Source organism: Desmodus rotundus, chromosome 5, assembly GCF_022682495.2.
Source record: "Desmodus rotundus isolate HL8 chromosome 5, HLdesRot8A.1, whole genome shotgun sequence".
NCBI classification, from domain to species: Eukaryota; Metazoa; Chordata; class Mammalia; order Chiroptera; family Phyllostomidae; genus Desmodus; species Desmodus rotundus.
This window is the reverse complement of record NC_071391.1, coordinates 101,809,229-101,834,427: the sequence shown is the minus strand read 5'-3', so window position 1 is coordinate 101,834,427 and position 25,199 is coordinate 101,809,229. Positions and strand designations below refer to the sequence as shown.

At 40.2% G+C, this 25,199-nt stretch overlaps 1 protein-coding gene across 4 annotated transcripts in view; it reads left to right on the top strand.

Annotated features, from left to right (window-relative positions):
* The first annotated feature begins 7,532 nt into the window (after positions 1–7,532).
* The window catches only part of REV1 (REV1 DNA directed polymerase), a 95,617-nt gene continuing 77,950 nt past the window's right edge, over positions 7,533–25,199 (top strand). For all 4 annotated transcript variants that reach the window (XM_053925216.2, XM_053925213.2, XM_053925212.2 and 1 more), the window contains exon 1: positions 7,533–7,755. In XM_053925216.2, coding sequence (XP_053781191.1) covers positions 7,731–7,755 — 25 coding nt within the window. In that variant the 5' untranslated portion in view covers positions 7,533–7,730. The remainder of the gene's footprint in view (positions 7,756–25,199) is intronic.

Below are 25,199 nucleotides of genomic sequence, written 5' to 3'. Positions count from 1 at the left end.
GAAAGGTCTCAGGTTCAATTCCCAGTCATGGCACATGCCTGGGTTGCAGGTTCAGTTCTCAGTTGGGGTGTACAAGAGGCAACTGATTGATTTCTCTCTCTCTCTCTCTCTCTCTCTCTCTCTCTCTCTCTCTCTCTCTTCTGCCCTCTCTAAAATCAATGAGCATGTCTTCAGGTAAGAATTTAAAAAAAAAAAAGACTGGTTACCACAGAGGGTGTTCCCATTACCCCCTGTAAATACACTCACCCTTTCCCAGCCCATTCTCCTTCCTGTTTTACCTTTCTCCATAGCACCGACCACTACCTGGTGTTTAACTGACATACTTTTAATTTGCTTATTGATCACCTTTACCTTCTAGAAAGTAAGCTCCACAAGTACAGGGACTTCACCCCATCTGCTGACTGCCTTGTGTCTCCAGTATCCAGAACAGACTTGTTAAGCAGGCTGTGAGGTCATCTACAGAGCTTTTAGATGACCTCACAGCCTGTGTACCCTGCCTGACTCCAGCATAAGAGCAGAAGTTTGCTCCTGGAGAAGCTCATCTGGAGAAGTTCTGGATTCAAAGATGCAAGGCCAGTCGAAAGTGAGGATGCCTGGATGAAAACGGGGGATTGAATGAAAGTGTACACACCAGAGGCTGAGATGTCTAGGTGTCTGCCCACCCCTGCTCCTGCTCCACAGACCCAGCAACCAGGCTTCATCTTCCTCAGCAGGACTGGAGGATCCTCCTTTAGAAAAATGAGACAACCTTCCTGAAAGATCAATAGTTACTGATGTTTAGAGGTCCCCAACCAAGAAGTCAGGTGATGCTCATTGGTCTTTCCCTACCCCACAGTGCTTTTAGGGCTTCTTGCTTAAATATGAACAGATAGCCAAGGTCATCAGTATTTGAGAAAGGTGTCTGTTGTGGACCAAATTGCATTATGACCTCCAAATTCACATGTTGAAACCCTAAACCCCCATGTGACTATATTTGGAGACAAGGTATTTAAGGAGATAATTAAGTTAAGTCAAGTCACAAGGGTGGAACCCTATTCCATTAAAACTGGTGTCTTTGTAAGTAGAGGAAGACACACCAGGAATGTGGATGCACAGAGCAAAGGCTGAGTGAGGACACAGTGAGGAGGCTACTGTCTGAAAACCAAGGAGAAAGGCCTCACCCCAAATCAACCCTGCTGGCATCTTGATCTTGGACTTCCATCCTCCTGAGAAAATTAATTTCTGTCATTTAAGTCATTTATCTGTGGCAATTTGTTACAGCAGCCCTAGAAGACTACCACAGTGTGTAATGTGGAAGGTAAGAACCAACATTCCCCCACACCACCCCCCCGCAAGAAAAAACAAACATTGAAGAGAAGAAATAGAGACATAAGGAACAGAAGAAAACTTTTGAAATAATTAATGTCATTAATATCTATATAGAGGTAAGAGACGATCTCGGCAGTGGGAACAGAATGGTATTTATAAACAAATAAGGAACATTCACAGTACAAAAAAGAGCTCTTCGAAATGTAAAATATGATAGTAGGAAGTTTGAAAGTTAATTGAAGATTTAGAAGATAAAATTGAGGAAATCTCCCAGAAGGTTGAACAATTGGACAGAAAATGAGAAAGAAAATTTTTTCAGCTTCATTGAAATCTAATTCACAAATTAAATTGTATGTATTTAAAGGGTACAATGTGATGATTTAATGTTGTACACTTTGTGAAAGGGTGATCACAATCAAGTTAGGAACGCGTCCGTCACATCACAGTTTTCATTGTGTGTGGTGAGAACAAGGTCTACTCTCATAGATCTGCATTCATCAGGAATATTGGCCCGCAATTTTCTTTTCTATAGTGCTCTCGTCTGACTTCATAAAATGAGTTTGGAAGTGTTCTCTTCTCTTCAAGTGTTTGGAAGAGTTTGAGAAGGATTGGTGTGCTCTTTAAATGTTTTGTAGAATTCATCAGTAAAGGCATCAAGACCTGGTCTTTTCTTTGTTGGGAACTTTTTGATTACTCTTTATTTGTCTGTTCATATATTCTATTTCTTCATGATTAAGTCTTGGAAGGTTATATGTTTCTAGGAATTTATTCATTTCTTTTAAGTTATCCAATTTGTTGGTGTATGATTATCCATAGTAGCCTCTTATGATACTTTACATTCCTGTGGTGTCAGTTGTAATATCTCCTCTTTCATTTCTATTTTATTTGAGTCTTCTCTCTTTTTTCTTAGTCTAGCTAAAGGTTTGTAGTGTTGCTTATCTTTTTTAAATTAAAATAAAATTTTAATTAAATTTATTGGGTGGCAATGGTTAATAAGATTATATAGGCTTCAAGTGCACAACTCTTGTTTATCTTTTTTTAAAAAACCAATTCTTCATTTTCTTGACCTCTTCTGTTGTTTTTTTTTTTGGGGGGGTGTCTATTCCATTTATTTCTATTCTGACCTTTGCTAGTTCCTTTCTCCTGCTATCTTTGAGCTTAGTTTGTTTTTTTCTAGTTTTTTGAGGCATAGGAGAGAACATTTAAAGAAATAAATTTCTAAAGAAATACTACAAGTTTTCAAAATAGATGATCACAAGCACTTCTAGACAGAAAGGATCCTTGAAGTACCCAACATAATGGATACAAAATGCACCCCACTACAGCATAATTTTGAAATTCCAGAATACCAGAAATATAGAAATGATTTAGAGACAACAGCAAATGACATCACAGGACTGATCCTAACATGGAAAAATTAGCAAACAAGAATAGCCAAAAAAATAAAACAAAACCAAAAAACCCTGAGGAAGAGTAACAGTGGTAGTCTTACTATCTTAAAAAAATCCCAACAACTTTAAGCAACTAACAGAAGTGTATTAAAGGATATAGGTACCAACTTGGGCTACCATTGGCGAAATCTGGAAAAATTTGTGCATTGAAAAAAAATGAGTGTAATTAATGGCAAGATTGCAGTAAGTAAATAAAAATTTATGAGTTCATTAGAATTTTCAAGAAAAAGAAGGAAAAACAAAGAGAGAAAGGAAAAGCTTATTTGCCGCCATTGGAGATAACTATTAGACAATACTTTTCTATAAAAATTAGTAATTCTTGAGGAAGAATGAAACATTTGTTTTGCTTTTTAAGGAGAAAGGATAGTTTATCCCCAGTTGGTAAGAGATAATTCTTCTTTGAAGAAAAATGCCAGCTAATAAATGTGAAGGGAATGATAGAATTAGAAAATCACTCCTTTGCAGCCCAATAAAATAATTGATCCAATTCAGGATTACCAATGGATGCTGAAACCACTAGGTAAAAAGATCGCTGAAGTGAATATTCACTTGGTAGAAAGTACCGTTCTGTAACTTGCGTAGGGGAACTTTAGTTTTACAATGGAGACATTTGACTGTCACCACCTTGCCAAGTGATCTACCTTAGTATCACCAGTGGGACAAGCTAGACTCCTGTTATAATGGAATATGAAGTACATAGCAACAGGCATGAAATGCTCTTGCCAGTGTGGAGTGGGAAATGAGGGTGGCGTATCCAATGTGATCCCACCATCTGAGAAGTTTTACATTGCTCAGTGGGCACATAGATCCTTTTAGTAATGACAGTTATTTAAACACAAAATTAACATATTGTTTTTGCTTTCACTTTATGTGTATTACTTTTTTTTAATAGCTATTCAGTCGTTAGGTCACAGATACTTTATTAGGTTGTTTGGCCCTACCCACTTAATGAACAAAACTATTAAGTATTACTTATGGCCTAGGGATACTGTGAACAAAATTACTGACACTGTAAGGATGCTGTGAACAGAGAATGTTGGGTAACCTCTGTCCTAGGACCATCACTCTATTGGAATTGAGCATATTGAATGGCATGCATCCTCCTGACCTGGAGTCATTGAAATTGTGTTCTAACTGACTCACCCTTTCTCCAACACTACTCCTGTCTTAACTCTTGTTGATTTCAATATGTGCATAGATTCTCTCATTCTGGCCTTTCATATCCTTGAACTTGTCTCTTTAACTGACCTTGTCTTCTATCCCAACTGAATCACTAATTCTCACTGCAACCTTATTATTACCATGCCCTTTAGTGCCTCACTCCAAAAATCCTTTGAACCTTCCCCCTTCCCCATCCCCTCACTGATACCATCTTTTCACTGACAAACCACCTACCTGCCCTTGGCAAATCTTTTTTCTTTTTCTCAGTTTAAGTTCCATGGTCAATCAATATAATCCCTCCCTTGCATATGTCCTCAACTTCCTTGCCCTTTACTCCTTTCATTATAAATACTTGAACTGGTACCCTGGTCACATTTAACCTCCTGTGTCCTCTGGCCTGCACCTGGGCACCTGGACTAATACAAGAGCTCCTGGCTGCCTCCCCAACCTATTTCCATGAAGCAGCCAGGAGTGACTTCATCACTAAGTCATTTTATCCTTTAAAACCCTACAATGACTCATAGCCTTTAGAGAGCAAAGCACATTCATATAGTTTTGGGGGCCTTCAGGCTCAGACCCCTACTTACCTCTTCAACCTCCCTCCCACCCCATGCCAACCTGTACTTCACACTTTACAGTTTCTGGAAGTTTCCCTGTTTTCCCTCCCTCCTCTGCCTTTGCACGTGTTGCTCCTTCTGTGGGGAGTGGAATTCCCTTGCTTACTTGATTAGTCTGTCAGTCCCTACTGATATATTCTCTCTCAAGGAAGCCCCCTGACTCCCTTTCTATGTGCTCAGCAGGACATCCCCAGGGGGTAGCCCTGAGCCTGTACCGTAGGTGCCTGGTTACTGACCTGCCTCCCTCACTTCACTAGAAACTTTCTGAGAGCAGGAAATGCATTTCATTAATTGTTGACGTGACAGTGACTGACATTCAGAATGCACGTTATAACTAATTGTTGAATCATCCTAAACTTTGTGAACCATGGTATTTAAATGTAGATATATATACCTGTCTGTGGTGTTGGGTTTTGTTTTTTTTTTACTCTGTAAAAACAGATAATATGTTTAGAAGAACTAAGCCTTGGTAAACCAATTCTGCTTCCAACTCCCTTTTTAAATTTCTGTGGGCTTATGCTCTTTCTGCCTTGTTATTTTACCTTTCTGCATATTTTACAACATGCTGAATGTCTTATAATAGCACACTCACCCTTTCCTGTAAGTAAATCACATGAGTTCCTGTGTGTGTATCATGCAAGAGACTCAAGTACAAACTTCTGTTCTTTAGTGGTTTCATGTTCTTATTTGTTTTTGGTATTTAAGAGATTATATCTGGATGGGTGTTTCCAAGGAAAGTTTACTGCCGATACAGAGGTTAAAGGATAGCAGAGCCATGTCCTTACCCACAGCTGTCCCTACAAGGGTCACCTAAGTTTATAGACCCCTGGAGGTGTCAGTAATGGCAGGAATTTCAAACATGAATTTTAATGAAGTTCCAAATAATGGAATAAAATGGAGTGCCCCAAAGAACTCCCTAAAATGTGGGAGTCCATAGTTGCCATCTCGGTTGCCCTACCCAAAGGTCAAGCCAGCTCCCCTTAGACTGGGCAAGATAGTCCTCATGAGAATAAATGGAAGTGGATGAGTGAATGAGTGTTAGTGAGTGGATAAAATGGAAATAAAAGACTCTTCAGACATATATATGGTGTATATATATGTAGGATAGCATAACAGAATATTCTAAAATGGGCAAAAATAAAACTTTGGCTAAATTGTACCCAAAATTCTAGAGTTTGTATACATTTTATTTATGTATTTTTCATCACTCTTTCTATCCCATTTTATCTACAGAACAATGTGAATCGGAGGCTGCCTGCTAGTTTGCACTCAAGTGCAGTTAATATCATCTTACTATATTCTATAAAGGTGTTGCCAAGGTCAGTTAGCTCAATGTTATATTTCTTTCTTGAGAAAATACATAAAAAATAATGTCTTTGACTGGAATGGGAGAGCGCAGGGAATAAAATTTAACCTGAAATATTACAATGGTACATTTCTTGTAGACTTCACAGGTTATTTTTCAATTTGAAAATCAAGTTTTGCCATGTCTTGTTAATGGAAATGCTGCCATTTAGAGACACATTTAAGAAACATAACTAATAAGGGTTTGCCGCTGGTTTTCTGTGGCATCTCGGCAGATGATACCCTGATGTTGCAGTCGGCAGCTAGTGGAGCCTCTTGAAATCAATGCCAATTTGTATTAAATGATGACGTCTCAGAGAAGCATGCAACCAGAACTTTAGAGACAAGAATACTGAAACTGAAATGCGTTTATAAAAGTCTATAGAGTTAAAAAAGAAAGAAAAAGATGGTAAAGTTTTTAACGTACCTGTGAAAAAATATCAATTAAAAAAGTGCATAAAATGGTAAAAACGAAAGGACTCAAAAAAAGAAACAGGTCATTAGAATATTCTCTGAATTACTAGTAAACTAATCCCAGCTCTGCAACATCAGCTTTCAAAAGGGTTCTGGTTGTTTCCCAAGCACTTGGAAACTCCTCAGGTATCCTAGGTAAGGGAATAAGGAGAAAAAGTGCCTTTGCATAATTCACTTCATGTCTGTACATTACAACAATAAAGACTATTATAATAGCAATGTAGGATCTCTTGGCCAACTAACATTGCCAAGAGAAGGAAATATGGTCCTTATGGAACAACTGTCTTGCTAGAAGGCCCTCAATTAAAATTGCATTTAATCATATATAATTTACAATATGTATTTTTTACGTTAGTAGAAAATTGCTTTCGTGTGTAGTCCCAGTGCTGCATTTGAAATGGGATTCCAGCCACAGATTCAGATATCCAGTGCGGGCACTCCGAGGGCTGGGAAAGGTGTTTGGGCCCCGGCTGGAATTGACAACCAATAGCTTACACCCTCTAGCGCAGTGTTCATTCCCACCAGCCTCTGTGGGCCGGCCGCAACTCTCGGTTGCTCGGAGATTGGAAACTGTCCGTTTTTGTGAGTCCTTTTCTCCACTAGATGTCACTGTAAATCAATTGCTCGTGGAGGAGGACTCAAGTATCTAACAAATGCACAGACAGCACCAGGGTTCTGATCCTGGTCAGTCACCGCAATTGTGTTCTTTCGAACTGGAATATCCAGAGCCGGGCGGTGGCGGCAGGGACTCGCTGAAAAAGAGCAGCTTCAGTCCGAAATGGCCGTGGTAGCTGGAGGCGCCGAGCTCAGGGATCTTAGGCGGGCAGCGTGATGCAGAAGGCGGCCAGTGCCACGCTACCCACGCCCCCGCCAGTGCGACGGTGACGTGGGGCGGTGGCGCTCTCTTCGTTGCCAGCGGCTTGAAAGGGGGCGGGACCAGAGAGGGTCAGGGTGGCCGGAGCTCAGATCCGACGTACTTCTCCCGGCGTTCGGTGTCGCTCCCAGCAAGGCGCGACGGGGCGCGTGCGCCGCGCCAGGGTGAGGGCGGGCGGGGCGGGACTATCCGCCCGCTGACTGCGCGCGCGCAGAGGAGGCCACTGCCCGTAGGGGGTGGGGCGGGGGCGGAGCCAGGGATGAAGCCGAAGGAGGGGCGGGGGGCTGGGTTGTGGCGCGCGCGCCCGCAGAGGGGGTGGGGCGCGGGCCTTCGCGCAGCGCGCAGGGCGGCCTCTGAGAGCGTGGGGCGAGCGTGGACTGTGGCGCGGAGCGGCGCGCCTGTGTGACTCCTTTTAGGCTCTATTCCCGGCCCCGGCGTGGGCACTGTGCGGCAGTGGGGGCCCCGGGGCCCGCAAGGCCGGACGACGCGGCCGTGCCGGGCATGGTGGTTTGGGGCAACGCGGAAGGTGAGCGACTCCTGGCCGGCGGCGGGGTGGGGGAAGGGCGGGACCGGACCCGCGCATCCCGGAGGCGCTGCAGCTGCGTCTGGTGGGGGCCGGACGCGGACAGTTGAGGCAGGGCGGGAAAGGTGCACCCGCCGGGCACCGCGGCGTTTCTCTCGCGGCCTGGCGGCCCGGGGCGCCTCTAGCAAGGCGGCCGCCGGGTTATGTAACGGTGACCTCCCTTCTCCCTTCTCCCTTCCCCCTCCGCCATAGCGCAGCCGGCCGGGCCCCTCACACGACGGCTCGCGGAGGCGCCGCATGATGACTGGAGCCGCGGCCTTGCCTACCGCGCCCCCTTGTCGCCCCCAGTCCCTCGCTTCTGGTCGCGGCCGCTTCTCGGCCCCTCTCCGGCCGCGCGGCAAACTCCCTCCTGCGCCGGCGCCTCGCCGGCCATTCAGCGCCGCGCCATTCATTCGTGCGCGCGTTTGGTCGCTAGTTCACGGAGCGGCGCAGGGTGTCTGCGGTGGCCGAGCGCGATGTTTTCCGCAGCCTCTCGCCGCCCTGTGCCCCCTCCCCCGCCCTACCCCTTCATCAAACATCTCTCCTATTGGATCCCGGAATTGGGGTCAGAATATCTGAAGTCAGCTTTTAATGCACTTATTTTTCCCTCGCCCCTGTTGCCTTAATGTGCAGAGCACCCTTTTCCACCTCCATACAAGTGTCCCTTTCACACTTCCACTCACTGTTAAGTCAGCCCTGTGTACGCGGAACGGGGCATTTCCTTATCTAGTAAGGTCTTACTACCTAAACCCAGTTTGTAAATAAGTACCTTAATACCTCACTCCTTAATTGACTCTCCCTTATTTAAAAAAAAAAAAATTGCAGATGGTGTAAGTTTACTCCTTCTGTCTTCCAGGTTTTCCCAGGTCACGTATACAATAGAAATGGTTATCATTTAGGTAAAAATAATGTGGAGCAGCACATACCGTAAAAGGGCTTTGTAACTAGCTCTTAAGGACTTCGTGTAACAGTTCTTAATTGTGGTGTCTGCCGGATGTCTCTGGTCTCTCCAATTAGCATTGGAGAAATAGCCATTTCCTCTTTAGGTAAAGTAGGACATACCATAACCTTGCTTTTCTCCTGTGGCATTCACAGTAACGCATCCTGTGGTTGTGCCGTCTACCTGTTTTCCAAACTTGCCATCTCTGCCCACATCACCTTGTCTTAACGGGTGCAAATACAGCTAAGCATGTCCTTCCCTCCTATGTTGGCCTCTTCGAGCTCACTCAACGTTCCTTTCAGTAATCCTCCATCTATGAGGATCTCCTCTCTCCAGTTCTTAGGCTATTTATTTGCCACATTTGATTGTCTTTTCATCCACGTTCTGGTTTTCTCCGTCAGTCTTGTAGTCTCAAGGGCAGAGCCTGTTTTTTGTCATAAAATCTTTCACCTGTTTTATGATAAACAATCCATATTTAAGATATTTTCCCCTTAAAAAGGGGGGAATCAATTCTTTTTGGAATTTCTGTTAAGTCTCAAGTAGAAAAGTTTTCAGAATAATGTGTTTGAATATGTAAGACCACTCCATTTTCCCATCTCCAACTTCGTAACTTAGATTCTACATGACAGAAAGAAACCCTGTCCTCACTTGGAACAACTTAGTCATTACTAATATGTTAGGAAGGCTACATATAATACATATCTGATAGTCCTTTCTTTGATAGCTGCTCTAGTAGAAAGGACCTTTGAGTTACATGTAGACTTAAGTTGTGGTTCTGTCCATTAGCTGTATGACCTTGGACAATTTAAGTTACTAATATCTCTGATTTTTTTCTCAGAATGAATCAAAGCTCCTTACCACAGCCTATCAGGGCATTGTATGGTTTGGCAGCTGCTAATTCTAACCTTACCTCTCAGCAACTCTTCACTTGCCTCAGTCTCAAGGGCTTTCTGTTGTTTCTTGAACAAACCAAATGTTCCTACCTTAGGGTGGTAAACTTGCTGTCCTTTTACCTCTGCCACCTGTTTTCCTACTGGTTATCTTACCTTTACATCTGTTTGCTGCTCAGATGTCATCACCTCAGGTCTCCTAATCTCTGAAATAGAAGAAGCCAGTTCCTTCCTCTATCATTTCTGACTCTTTCATTTTGCTTTCATTTTTCTCGATATCACTTATTACTAGGCGAAGATACAGTATCTGCTTATTTATTTATTCCCCCCATTAGACTTCTTTGCTCCATGACCTCCCCCCACTAGAGAGTACAGGCACAGTTACAAAGAAACAGAGAGATGATGTTACTTGACCAGGTCATACCAGTAAGAAAGAAGCCAAGAAAGAAGCCATTTATTGAATAGACTATCTTTACCCCATTGTATGTTTTTGCTGTCAAATATTAATTGTGACTATAAAAGCGTGGGTTTTTTCTGGGCTCTCTATTCTGTCCTATTGATCTGTATGTCTGTTTTTATGCCAGTACCATGCAGTTTTTCTTTTTTTTTTTGTTTTATTGATTTGAGAGAGAGGAAAACATCGATTTGTTGTTGTTGTTGTTGTTCCACTTACTTATACATTCATTTTTGCTAGTTATATGCCCTAACTGAAGATTGAGCCTGCCACCTTGGCCTATTGGGGGGACACTAACCAACTGAGCTACCTGGCCAGGGCTTGCATGCTGTTTTGAGTACTGTATAGTTTGATATCAGGTAGCCTGATTCCTGCACCTTTGTTCTGCCTCAAGATCAGTTGCTATTTGGGGTCTTTTGTGGTTTGATATAAATTTTTGGAATATTTGTTCTAGTTTTGTGCAATACGCAATAGATACCTTGATAGGAATTGTGTTGAATCTATAGATTGCTTTGGGTAGTATGGACATTGTAATGATGTTCTTTCTATCCATGAACATGGTGTATGCTTCCACTTATTTGTATCTTCTTCAGTTTCTTCAGTGTCTTATAATTTTTCGAATATAGGTCTTTCAAATCCTTGGTTAAATTTATTTCTAGGTATGTTACTCTTTTTGAGCATTTGTGAATGGAATTGCTTTCCTAGTTTCCATTTTTGGTAGTTCATTATTGGTATATAAAAATGCAACTGATTTCTGGGTATTTATTTTGTGTCTGCTACTTACTGAATTCATTTATCAGGTAGTAGTTTTTTGATGGCATCTTTAGGGTTCTCTGTGTATATACAGCATAATGTCATCTGCAAATAATGACAGTTTTATTCTTTCCGTTTTTAATGCGTTCTAATCTTTTTGTCTGATTGCTGTGGCTGGGACTTCCAGTACTATGTTGAATAAGAGTGGTGGTGTGTGGACATCCCTGTCTTGTTCTCATTCTTAAGAGAAACACTTGCAGTTTTTGCCCATCAAGTGTGCTTTGGCTCTGTGTTTGTCATATATGGCTTTTATTACGTTGAGGTATGTTTCCTATTCTCACTTTACTGAGAGTTTTTATTATAAATGGGTGCTGGTTTCCCTGCTCTTTTAAATGCTTTTCATCAAAATTCTGAATTTTATCTAATAAAAAGTTGTATTTCTTGATTACTTATTGGTTCTTTATTTTAAGCCTTTTAAAAAATTGATGTGAGAAAATCCTGAATTTTAAAAATGTTTAAAGTTTTTCTTTAATATTTTTGAGAGCATAACTAAAAAAATTCCTTTATTTTATGTTTTGTAATGCTTTATGTCTTAAAACATGGTTTGATCTCAACTATAACTGGAACCTAATCAACAAAACAAACAAGCCAGCAAAATATAACCAGAGACATTGAAATTAAGGACAAACTGACAGTAACCAGAGGTGGGTGGGAGGGGATAATGGGGGAAAAGGAGGAAGGCTTGTTAAGGAACATGTACAAAGGACACATGGACAAAGCCAAAGGGAGGTAGGATCGAGGGTGGGTGGGGATGGCTGAGGTGGTGGGGAGTGTCAGGGGGAAAAGGGAGACAAGTATACTTGAACAACATGAAAAAAGAAAAAAAAAACCTACACACACAAAAAAGTGGTTTCATTTGACTTTTTCTCATTTATTCCCATAAGAATCCTTAGAAGAGAGATAAAACAGTATATCCTGTTTCGTAGCTGCCATGTCATTCTGGTACCAACTACCCAGAATTAGGGCAGACATCACAGGTTAAGGGTACAGTCCACAAGACGCTTTCTCACTTCAGATACCAGCTGCTGCACCAGGGCTTCCAGGTTACCGGTACTTCTTCTGATCAACTGGTCAACTGGCTACTAATTTGGAAGTACTCTTTACAGCCTCAGGTGTCATAATTTCCTAGAATGACTCATAGAACTGAGGAAGGTGTTGTGCTTTTAGTTACTGTTTTATTGTGAAGGATACAAATCAGGACCTGCCAAATCAAGAGATAACAGAAGAGAAAAGCCTGGGAGGGTCTCATAGGTGAAGTTTCCATGTCCTCAAGATGTCATGCTCTTGCCACATCAGTATACAATTACAAACCAGGAAAGTTCACTCAAGTCTTAGTATCTAGAGTTTTTATTGGAATTTTATTACATAGACATGATTGAAATCATTGGCCACACAGTTGAATTCAGCCTCTAGCTCCCCTCCTCTTCCACAAGGTCAGGCTGCTATATGGCCCATAGCCCCAATCCTCATCACATGGTTGGCCTTTCTAGCATGGCCTACCCTATCCTGAAACTGGGTGTGCACTGGGAATCACCTATTAATATCACAGATACAGTCTCAGGGAACCACTGTAGTTAACAGAAACACTCCTACCAGTTACGAAATTCCAAGTGTTTAGAGTCTCCCTCTCACCTAGGAAACAGGGACAATGGCCAGCCAAATTCTTTGTTATACAACAGTAACTGAAGTAAAAGTAGACATTTGTCCAGTTTGTGAAAGTTGAAACTAGAATGTATCTCTAAAATAGCCCAGAGATCTCCATTATACTAAACACTGGAACCAGTTACATTTAAATATATGAGGGGGGATCCAAAAAACCTGGAATTTATTTATAAAACATTGTGTATTCTTACATGTTTTTATTTCACTCACCTTCAAAGTACTCTCCACTTCATGCAATATACCTATTGATATGTTTGATCCCCTGCTCAAAACAGTTTTTGAACTCATTGTGATGCCTTTTAGTACATCTGCTGTTTTTTTTTGTTTCACCTCTTCCACATCAGCAAAACATTTCCCTTTGAGGACTTTTTTCATCTGGGGAAACAAAAAAAAAGTTGCTCAGGGTGAGATCAGGTGAATAGGGAGATGGGGGGAGGGGGATGGAAGTGGGTCATGTTGGTTTTTGGTCAACAACTGCTGAACACTTAGTGTGGTGCGAGCAGGTGCACTCATAAATTACCCATCATGAAATGGGCGAACCCTTTGAAAGAATCTTCAAAGAAGGAATTCACTGAAGCTGAATGCAGCCTCTCCCAACAGTGCCACCGGATACACTGATACATATGGGTTCCTAGAACACTAACCTAGTGGAAGAAGCCTGTACTACAAGGGGCCTGCCCTCAGACGATAATTCCAGTGGTTTTTTGGGGAGGTCCCTCCTCATATGTATATGGAAAGATTGACTTCTGTTGAAGTTTTCTTTTTAATTGATTCAAGAATATTTAAAACGTGGGTTGATGTTTGTGTAAGCCAAGTGTTTTAGTTACATAAACTGTGTTGTAGGCAGGGTTGTAAACTGCATATTTTTTAGCATTTTAAAAGCTCAGTAATTCAGGCTGTGAAAAGTTTTGATTTTTAGTACTTTTTGAATTTTTAATTTTAGGCTTAGGTTATTACTCACTGCTACTACTATTAAGTGAAAGGAACCCATGAAGTGAGATTTTTGTTGGTGAGGTAGAGGTATTGACAAAGTATTTGTTTTTAGAATCGTAAAATGTTTTAGTAACTTATTGGCCCAATTAATTGTCCTTCTGAATTTTCACCTCTGAGTTGAAGTTACTATCTGTTTACAATGTTATATGAACAGGTTAATGTTCTCTTGCATGTTGTTTATGCCCAATAGAAAATTTCTAATTGTCATTGGAAAGTTGTATTACATTCTCTTGGAACTCACTGCATGTTTCTCAGAAATATAATCTATTAGTTTTAAGGCATGGGGTGTCAAACTCATTTTCACCAGGGGCCACATCAGCCTCGCGGTTGCCTTCAAAGGGCTGAGTATAATTTTAGGACTGTATAAATGTAACTCAAGGTACCAGGGCAGATAAAACAAGGTGGAGAGCCAGATTCGGCCTGTGGGCCCTGTGTTTGCCACCTGTGTTTTAAGGTATAGAGTGCCAAATTACCTGTACATTGAATAAGACTTCTAGTTTTTACGTCTTTCGAACAATGTAGCATCTCCTTAGCATGTCATACTATCTTAAAAAGTAGTAGGGTTTTGTTGTTTTTATGAATGATAGGTGTGTTTTGGCATGAAGCAAGGGAAGAGAGGCCAGAAAGTAAAGGAGTGGCAGTTTCTTAAACATTCTACTCTCTTTATTTTCACTTGGAGTTACGTAACTGAAACTCAGGTTTGGCTACCTGTCACAACGAAAGCCAACCTTGTGAGACAGGTGCTGGTGCAAAAGGAAAGGGGTTTATTCAGCTGCCAGACCTTAGAGAATGGTGGACTCCTGTCTCAAAGACCATCCCTACCCACTTCCTATTTAAGCCTGTGGTTCTTACAGGGCTGGGGAGGAGAGGGCTTTTTTTCTATCCAGTTATCTTCCTAGCTTTTGGCATGCTCCAGTCCTATCCATTCATCTTTCTAGCTTTTGGCATGCTCAGTGTAAGATCCTCCTGCTTCCTGTTTACAGTAGCAATTACATTTAATATAAGGATTTGTGAGAAGAGAGATTTGTTAAAGATGTAACTGATAGCAGATCTAGAAAGGAGTGAATTTGACCATGTTTTTTAATTGCAGTTCTATAGAGGGGTTTGTTTTTGGTTATACCATTGTGTGTGCCAATTTACCGTATAATCAAAAATCTAAGATCTGTGGATAGAATACACAGGGTGAGGACTTCTGCTAAGGCAGAGATAGAGATCTTAATGTAGATCATTAGCTCAGGAGCCAGAACCTTTATGTCTCCACTACCAGCCCCATTCTCCATAATTTACACCTACATAAGTACACTTCCTTTCCTAATTTTTTACAAAGTTTTGTTCATACTTTTTAGTAAGATATTCAGGGCCTTCTCTTATAGTTAGTTCCTCAGCTACCTTATTAGTTCATCTATCACTACTGGCCATGTCTCCTGAATACCAGCCAATTTTTGATCATGAATTTTCTGTCCTCCTGAAATCCTCCTCTCATCCCCTTCTACTCATTTAAATCCTAGTCATTGTTCTCAGGTGAGATGCACCTCTTCAGAGGAGCCTTCTTGGATGTCTTCTTTAACATGAGGTTCATTGCTGTTTTCTCTGTGCACGTTCTATGTGTGTTGTCAGGAGCCCCTGATGCAGGCTCTCCTGTATTGTAGTTTTATGCAGTAGACAACTTTGTATTGTGGTTTATACTTAACATACCTCAAAATTGCAAGTTATAGTAAATGTTCAGTGATTATGGAGTAAACTTTTAGGTCAGACATGTAATTGGGGCAAGGAGAGGGAATGAAAGTCAGGACAGGAGATAGCTTATCATCTGTAATCTAATAAAAACCCTTCAGCAGGTGAGTTGTGAGTTTTTCCTACTTCGTGTACGTTGTAGCAACATTAAATCGAGACATTAATTGAGAACAATCAACATTATACCACGTGGGAGATAGCCAACATACTCAAGATATCCAAATCAAAAAAGTTATTAGTGAAAATGAAAAATATGTCTTTTATTTTATGGAAAAAACCATACAGACTTTTTGGCCAACCCGATATTTATATACTATGTCTCATTACCTGTGAATTTCTATCACTGTCTCTGTTCTCTCACCACTCTAGATACACTACAGGCAAAATCAGTGGTTCTCAAAGTATGTGCTTCAGATCAGCAGCATCAGCATTTCCTGGGAACTTTGCAGAAATGCAGATTTCCGGCCCCGTTCCAGACCTAACTGGATAAGAAGCTTTGTGTTGGAGCCCAGCAATCTGTGTCTTGGCAGGCCCTTCCAGTGATTCTGATATCTGCTCAATATGAGAACCACTGCTCAGGACACAGTCCCCTCTTCTTGGATATCCACTTTATTCTCCAGCTAAGTTCTGTTCCTACTACTAAGCTTCTCCAGTGGCCTTTGGAATCCTTGATTTACTGCAGCCCCAGGCTCTTCTACCAATAATCAATTGGCCTTCCTGTGAGAATATACCATTTCTCCTTAGTGAAGATACTGGCATTTTACTCCTCATTCAGGACTCTTCGTTGGTTTTTTTTGTTTTGTTTTGTTTTGTTTTAATCATGCCTTCTCTCTCTTGTTTTCCTTTGTAATGATCCCTAGTATTGGACATGCTGATTTAGAGGTGCATGTGGAACACCCTAGTGGAAATGTTTGATAAGCTCTTGGGCCACATGGATTAGAGGTCAGGAAATCAGGAAAATTGAGGGAAGGTGTTTAGAGACCAATTATTTTTGCTGCTTTCTAGAAAACCAGAGAAGGCAGTTCTTTGTATTGTACTTCATTAAAACAGTATCTATTTTTTTCCCTTTCCCTTCTGTGGAAATCTGTAACTATAAGGAAAATTATTAGAACACTTCCTTCAACTTATATTCAAATAACTGATTTTGTTAAATCGATCATCTTTTTTAACTTTGTTGTTATGAATAATGAAGAGAGAAAATTGTTTTTTATAAGTTTTTAAACTTATAAAACTTCGGATAAGTTTTTCTATCTGAATTGTTTCGGATAGAAACTTTCTCTTTGATAAGATCATCCTCAAATTGGGACATTAAAATATTGATTATGCATTTTCAGTTTTAATAAATTAAATCCCAGTTATGTCTTATACATCTTAGTGTTTGTCTCTCTTTTTATATCTGAGTAATTTATTTAAGTATTGACTCTAAATCATAACATTAAGATGTTGAAATGTACTTAGATTCTTTAGGGTACAGGCTAAGCTGCTGTAAACAGAAACTTCAGAACAAGGATGCAAGCAATAATGAAGTTTTTTCTCCTGTAATAGTAGGCAAGCAGCCCACAATGGGTGAGCTGCTTTTTTTTTTTTTTTAAGGTCATTTAGGTCCAAGGTTCCTTCTGTTTGCTTTGGCGTCCCCTAAGGTATTATTTTCATCTCATTGTTGAAGCCAAATTACCTCACAGCTGCTTTCCAGAAAAAGAAGTGAACAGCTTTCTTTAAGAACATGGAACAGTGTGGCTTAATTGGTTGGAGCATTGTCCCATAACCAAAAGGTTGCAGATTCAATTCCTGTCAGGGCACATACCTGAATTGTGGATTCGATCCCCAGTAGAGAGTACACAATTCTGGGTCTGGGTGTGTACAGGAGGCCAATTGATGCTTCTTTCTCACATCGATACTTGTTTCTCTCTCTCTCAAAAAGCAATGAAAAAAATGTCCTTAGGTGAGGATAAAAAAAATACGGAAGAGATTTTCGTATAGATTACTCTGCTCATTACCATTCCTGGTTTTTAAAAGATTTTTAAAATTTTATTTTTAGAGATAAGGGAAAGGAGGGAGAAAGAGAGGGAGAGGAACATCAGTGTGAGAGAGAAACATCTGTCGGTTGCCTCTTGCACGCCCACAACCCAGGCATGCGCCCTGACTGGGAATCAAACTGCCAACCTTTTGGTCTGTGGGATGATGCCCAACCCACTGAGCCATACCAGTCAGGGCTCCTGATTTTTTTAAAAGAGCCTAGGAAATGTAGTCTCTAGTTGGCACCCCTGCTTCCTACTAAGCGGGGTGGGAAAGGTGCTTTATTACTAAAAGGGAGAATGAATACTCAAGGACAGTTGTCATTCTGCCACCCTGTTTGGGAATTCCAAGACCATCCTTGTTTCTGATAACCACCTGCCAGTTTGGGTATCCCCAAGACCTCCCTCAAGTTCAGTGATTATAACTAGAAGGACTCAACTCCTGAAAGCTGTTATACTCATAATTATGATTTACATTAAAAGGACAAAGAGTAAAACTAGCCAATGGAAAGGATACATGGGACACACAAGGGAGTTCCATGTGTGGCACTTTAGTTGTCCTCCCATTGGAGTCTGCTACAGTGGTAACTTCTGGCAGTGGCAAGTGACAAGATGTATTTGCTTGCCAACTAGGGAAATTTACTCAAGGTTTAGTGTCCAGAGTTTTTATTGGAGTTTGGTCATACAGATAATGGTTTACTGTTCACGTGGTTGGTCTTTAGTCTCCATTCTCTCAGGAGCTTGACTGTACATGTCCAGAAGCCTCCACCATCAATCCACTCTATTTGACTGACTATCTGAGTGACCAGGAGCTTGGTAAACAAAGACATTTATCAGGCAGGACATTCCAAGGGCTTAGAGATCACCTCCCAGCAATGAAGGGCAAAGGCTAGACCTCTCTGAATAAGGTTAATAACTTTATAGCCACATCTCTGTTTAGGCATATCTATCCGTTGCCTCTTGCATGCCCCCAAGCAGGGACCTGGCCCACAACCCAGGCATTGTTCTTTTGGAAGTATAAACAGAGTTGCATAATACGTAAGCTTTTCATTTTAAAAGTCTTTTTGTAAATGGATAGAAGTATAGAATCATAAACATTTTTAAAACTGTAAGAGACTAGAATTTTATTCAATTCTAGCCACAAATTAAAGAACTAAGATCTGACAGCTTGTAATTTGCTTAAGGTTAGAGAACCAGTTCATAACAAAGTTGGTCGTCTTTCAGTTTCTACTTTCCTAAATACGGACTGCTTCCGGTTGGGGGACTGGATAGAACCTATTTGTAGGACATCATTTTCCCCTTTAGTCCTTCTGTCACATATATGGCAGCCAGTGTGTCTCACCCAAACAAGTGCCAAGTTCCCCAGTAAAGAAGCATCTGTTTTGTTAAATTTATTAGGCTAGTTCAATTAAATAAGAGTGTTCTCACTCACTTCTCAGCAGTTTATTATATTGATAGCATTGTTAATTCCTTCCTTGAAGATTTGGAAACATGATTATGTAAAAGAGGTGTGATTTTTGTGCCATGAACCAGCAGTCAGTTCATCAAATATTTTACCCTAGAAGGCAATGCGAAATAAACACGGATGTGTTGTAAAGATAAATAGATATAAAGACCCCTTTGAAAAATAAAAGCACTATGGAAATGTAAGATATTACTAGTGGTTTGTTTAAGTTTAAACAATTTAAATTTTAAAAATCAAGGAATACTGAAAGGAAGGAGATATAAAGTGTCAGTCAACAGATGAAATTTTTAAAAGATGGTGTGACTGTGGTTATTTTTCCCCTTCCCTTTTCCATTTCCTGTATTTTCTCAGTTTTCTACAATAAACATACTTTTATAACTAGTGCAGGGAACACTGATTTTGAAAAGGAACACCTAGCAAGACTGAATACTGGTAGCATGATAAAGCAGTGTATAAACACAAATCAGTAATTGCAAAGATAATACCGAGAATGTCTCAAGGAAAGGTGAAAGGACCAGATTCACATTTAGAAAAGGCTTTTATATCCAAGCCTGTAATTTTTTGTTTAGAGAACCTTATATATAGCTACTTTTATTTGGTGGACTGAAATGCTGTGTATTTGGTATTGATCAAGATGGTACCTAATATAGTACAGGAATTGTTTTTATTGAAGCAAGAAAGAAATGGTAATAGGAAAGAGTGCTAGTATACTGAAGGTGAAGAAACCAGGTTAATAAGTATTTAAGTACATGAAATACACAGTTATTTAGGATAATACATGCACGGCTTAGGATGTATATGCTAAAGACTAGAGTCAGTAGTTGGGCCTCTTGGAAACTTTTACAAGGGCTGTTTTTCATCTATGCGTCTGATATTTTTGTTTTAAATAGGTTGGTGAGGGTCTCTTCAAAGTCAAAACCTGACTCTGGGTGTGGGATGGGGCTACAAGAAGGTTCTACTTCCCTGGGTTATGAAATTTAAGAATCTCTGTGGTACCCTTATAAAGTCAACAGTCTAAGAACTTTAGCCCTAGACAAGGATGGTGTCTGTATTTTTGTATCTAAATGTTACATAAAAAGCTGTTTATCTGGTGTTAAAGCCATATTCACTGAAGGGCAGATAAGAGCACATTGGAGCAGACATTGTCAAACCTTGTTAGCTACTATGTATCAGTGTTTCATTTACTTAGTCACTTATAAGGAGAGTACTTCCCTCCTAATACATTAGTTCTGCAAGCTGCCTCCCACTGTCCTCCTCTCCAAGAAAAAAAATATCCCATACACAGATTTCTTAGGAAAGTAGTCTCTTTCCCAGCTTTATACTTCCAACTGAACATCTCAATTATCCCTTCCCTGTAGCTTTGCTAGTCACTGTGCTACCTGCAGTGTTTCCAGTGTCAAAAGTCTTTTTGTTTTTCCTTTTCTTTACTTCCTTATAAAAATGTTCCATTTTTAAATTTTTTAATTGTGGTAAAGTACATATAAACATAAAATATACCTTTTTAACCATTTTTAAGCATACATTTTAGTAGTGTTAAGTATATTCACCTTGTGTAACCAGTCATCAGAACCTTTTCATCTTGCAAAACTGAAACTCTGTACCCATTAAACAACTCTTTATTTCCCCCTCCCCCATCCCCTGGCAACCACCATCCTACTTTCAGTCTCTGAATTTACTCTGTATACTTCATGTAAGTAGAATCATATAATATTTATCTTTTTGTGGCTGACTTATTTCACCTGGCATAATGCCCTCAAGGATGAGGACATTGTTGCAGGATCTATCCGGATTTTCTTGCTTTTTACGGGTGAAAATATACAACTGTACGTATCTATCATATTTTGCTTGTCCATTCATCCATCAGTGGACACTTGGGTTGCTTTTGGTTGTTCTGAATAATGCTGATGTTAACATGGGTATACAAATATCTCTTCTAGACTCTGTTTTCAATTCTTTTGGGTATATACCCAGAAGTGGAATTGAATTGCTGGGTCATATGGTAATTCTCTTTTTAATTTTTAAAGGAATTATGGTATTGATTTCCATAGTGGCTACACCATTTGATATTCCCACCAACAGTGCACAAAGATTTCAGTTTCTTCACTTACTCATGACTGCTCGATAGCTTTTGTTTTGTTTTTCTTTTTTTTAAGTATATTTTATTGATTATGCTATTACAGTTCTCCCCTTTATTCTCCTCCGCCCTGCATTCCCCCTCCCACCAACATTCTACCCCACCCCCGCCATTAGTTCATGTCTATAGGTCATACATATAAGTTCTTTGGCTTCTCCATTTCCTGTACTATTCTTAACCTCCCCCTGCCTATTTTGTACCTACCATTTATGCGTCTTATTCCCTGTACCTTTTCCCCCATTCTCCCCTTCCCCCTCTCCACTGATAACCCTCCTTGTGTTGCTAATATTTATTGAGGACATACCCTAAGTGGTAAGGATAAGGGTATTTTTGCATACATGAATATAGTCTTCATTCTTTAACTGATAAAACCCCGTAGTTGGCTTCTATAATAATACTTCTGCATGTGTTCTCCATTTCTGTGATTCTGTTACTGTTCTAATTGTTTGCTTAGTTTGTTTTTGTTTTTGTTATTTTTTTAGGTTCAGTTGTTGATAGTTGTGAGCTTGTTGTCACTTTTCATAGTTTTGATCTTCTTTTTCTTAGATAAGTCCCTTTAACATTTCATATTATAAGGGCTTGGTGATGATGAACTCCTTGAACTTTACCTTATACAGGAAGAACTTCATCTGCCCCTCCATTCTAAATGATAGCTTTGCTGGATGGAGTAATTTTGGATGTATTTCCTTGCCTTTCATGACTTGGAATACTACTTTCCAGCCCCTTCTTGCCTGTAAGGTTTCTTCTGAGAAATCAGCTGATAGTCTTATGGGAACTCCTTTGTAGGTAACTGTCTTCTTTTCTCTTGATACTTTTAAGATTCTCTCCTTAGCTTTAATCTTGGGTAACGTAATTATGATGTGCCTTGGTGTGTTTCTTCTTGGATCTACCTCCTTTGGGACTCCGAGCATCTTGGAATTGCATGTCTACTTCCTTTAGCAGATTGGGAAAGTATTCCTTCATTATTTTTCCAAATGAGTTTTCAATTTCTTGCTCTTAATTTTCTCCTCTGGCACCCCTATGATTCAGATGTTGGAATATTTAAAGTTGTCCTGGAGGTTCCTAAGCCTCTCCTTATTTTTTTGAATTTTTGTCTCTTCATTCTGTTCTGGTTGGATGTTTGTTTGTTCCTTTTGTTCCAAATTGTTTATTTTAATCCCAAGTAAACAATTTCCTTCCCTTCACTGTTGGTTCCCTGCATATTTTCCTTTATTTCACTTTATGTAGCCTTCATTTCTGCCTTCATTTTGTGACCATACTCAATAATTTTATGAGCATCCTGATTACCAGTGTTCTGAACTCCACATCTGATAGGTTGCTACTCCTCATCGCTTATGAGTTGAGTTCTTTTTCAGTTTCGATCTGTTCTTTCATTTGGGCCATATTCATTTGTCTTGGCGCACCTGTTATGTTGTAAAGGGTGAAGCCTTAGGCATTCGCCAGGGTGGGGTTGTAGTACAGTATGTGGGGAAGGGGTCAGAGAGGAAACAATACCGATTGCTAGCCTTCTTGGTTCTCGCCCCACTTTCCGACACTTGCCTCACTTTCCACAAGTGGATGCGCCCTTTCAATTGCTGATTCCCAGGTGGGTGGTCTTGCGAGTGTTCTAGAATCCCGTGGGCCTCTCCAACGGACTGTCCTGTGAGACTGGGAGTTTCTCTCCCTGCCGCAGCCCCGACAGGTTTTTACAGTTAAAGGTTTTGAGGCTTTAGTTTCCCAGGCTGCATGGTGTCTGTCTCCCCAGTTGTTCTCCTGGCTTACCTGCACTTGAATGTAGGATATTCTGGCCTGCTAGCCACTGCCTTGCCCACCCCTGACTGCCAGCTGCGGCCTTGTTGTGTACCCTCTCCGCCCCAGCTGCCAGTCTCCGCCCCTCCTACCAGTCTGGATGAATGTTTCTTCTTTAACTCCTTGGTTGTTGGACTTCCACACAGTTTGGTTTTCTGGAAGTTCTGGTTGTTTTTTGTTTTTAAATTGATTGTTACCCTTTGGGTTGTGCGAGGAAGTAAAGCATATCTGCCTACACCTCCATCTTGGCCAGAACTTCCCCTTCTTTATATTCTTTATTTGTGTCAGGACATTCTCTCCCTGGAGCACAATGGCTCAGATACCATCTTGATCGCTTGTAATCCTCCTGGGGCACAAAGGTTGAATTGGTTGCAGGCCTCCTGGAGTCTGGGTAGGTCTAATCATACATTCCAGCTCCTTTCTACCTGCATTAATCACTAAGCCTATTAACTGTTAGCCAAAGCTAAATATTTTTAACTCTTGAGTTCCCCCATCAGTGTAAGATAAGAGTACAACTTCATTATTTTGTGTCTGGGTATCCTCTTTTTCCAGTAATATTTGGTGAAAATACTGCTTTCCCCCATTGAGTGGTCCTGGAGAAGTCCCTTTTAAATACACATGTCTCTGGCATGAAACATACCTTAAGCCAGTTATTAACTAGTTCCTTAATTGTTAGTAAGCACCTTAGAAGAAAATTGACTGCTAACTAAGCAAAGGAAAGAAGCAATGAAGAGGAAAAGAGGTGCTGAATGGTAGTGTGGGAGGGAGCCAAAAGTTGTTTTTAGTTCACCCTTGCCTAGTGATGGGCTGGGTGGTCACAGGCTACTTTCTTTGCATTTGTATCATATTCATGAATAATGCCACTGTGATATGCCACTCATTCATTTGTTGCATATTCATTTGTATATTCCAATTCATTCAGCAACTGTTTCTTAAGTAACTATCAAATGAAGATAAACCCATACATGTACATATAAATAGAGTAATGAGAGTGAATAAAAGCCACTCAAAGTCAGTTTCATTACTTAATGTTATACTTTATAGAATTACAAATATGTAACCAACAGATTAACACTGATGAATATATATTGGGGTATTGTCTGAATATGTAATGGCAATTTTGCTGGTGTATTATGAACTATTTGGAGTCTCATAATGTTTAATTCTTTAGGAAGTGGATGAAATACCACTCTTGCATGAAAATGATTTCTCCTGGTGATTAACATCATTCTGTGGGTACATATCAAAGTCCACCAATAATCATAGTAAAAAAGGCAGAGTGATGTTCATTTTTAGTGGGATTTGACTAGCCTTTTAAAATGCACATTGAAAGTCCAGAGTGAAATGTATACTCCAGCAAAAGATGAAATGAAGTTAAGGGGAAAGTATGCGTAAGTACTGTTGTTAATTTTTTTAATAATAAGCAGGTCCTTCATGAGGCTTTTCAAAGAGTTTTGAACATCCCTATTAAATAGAGAATGGGAGAGTCAGGAAATCTTTTGCATTGTAGGTATTCAGGGTCCCTGGGCTCATTAGCAATAGAGTTCCTGCGCCTTTGCTTTAAACTTGGCTTACCTGGCTGGCTCTTGTATGTTGACACTGGGTCCTGGCATGACTGCACTGGCAGCCTCTAATTTGGTTGGTCTTTATAATTTTATTACTTAAAGATGAATAGATGAATTTAGTTAATGCGTCTTTCAGGGATTGGAACATTTCCCTTTTGTAGTGTCACATAGAGGAACGCAGAACAGGGCCAGAAGTCTTTAGAGTTAGTTTTTAGTTCATTAGTTTTAGTTTTCAATTTTTTTAATTTAAGGTTGCTCTTCAAAAAGAATCTTATTCAGACCACAAATAATCTAAAACTTATAAAAGCAGGGCTGCCGAAATTGAAGTGGGTTTCTAGCCACATCTATCCTACAATCAGTTCATGACCCCATAGGGATTCTTTTCAGGGCTGAAATCAGTGTAACTTTTACAGAGATGAGTGCCCCAGTGTTGGATTCACCCCAAATCATATAGCTAGACAGGGGTAGAACTGGGATTAGAGCCCATCCAGGTATTGTGTTACTAAATCTATTAATCTTTCCATTAAGTTGTAGACCATGGAAAATTTAATTTAAAAGAATGATGTTTGGTACTTCAGAGGGTTTCCACATGATGTGATCTCAATCGATTTCTACTCTGTGACCCAGCATTAGTATAATATTAGTATAATAGCTGCTAATGTTTATTGAGGACATAAGCGTACTTTTGCATACATGAGTTTATTCTTCATCCATTTTTTTAACTAATAAAACCCTGTAGTTGGCTTCTATAACAATGCTGCTGGATAAGAAGTTGGTAAGTTATTTTAGGTTGTACATTACAGTTTCAGAAATGTTTATCACTTTTGTCAAGGCCATCAAGCACTGTGGAACTAGTTTGGAAACCCAGCCTGCAAGAATTTTATCTGAAAACAAGAAGGCAATTTTTATTTACAAGTCTGGCTTGGTAATCGGATAGCTTGTCCAGTTCTCTTAG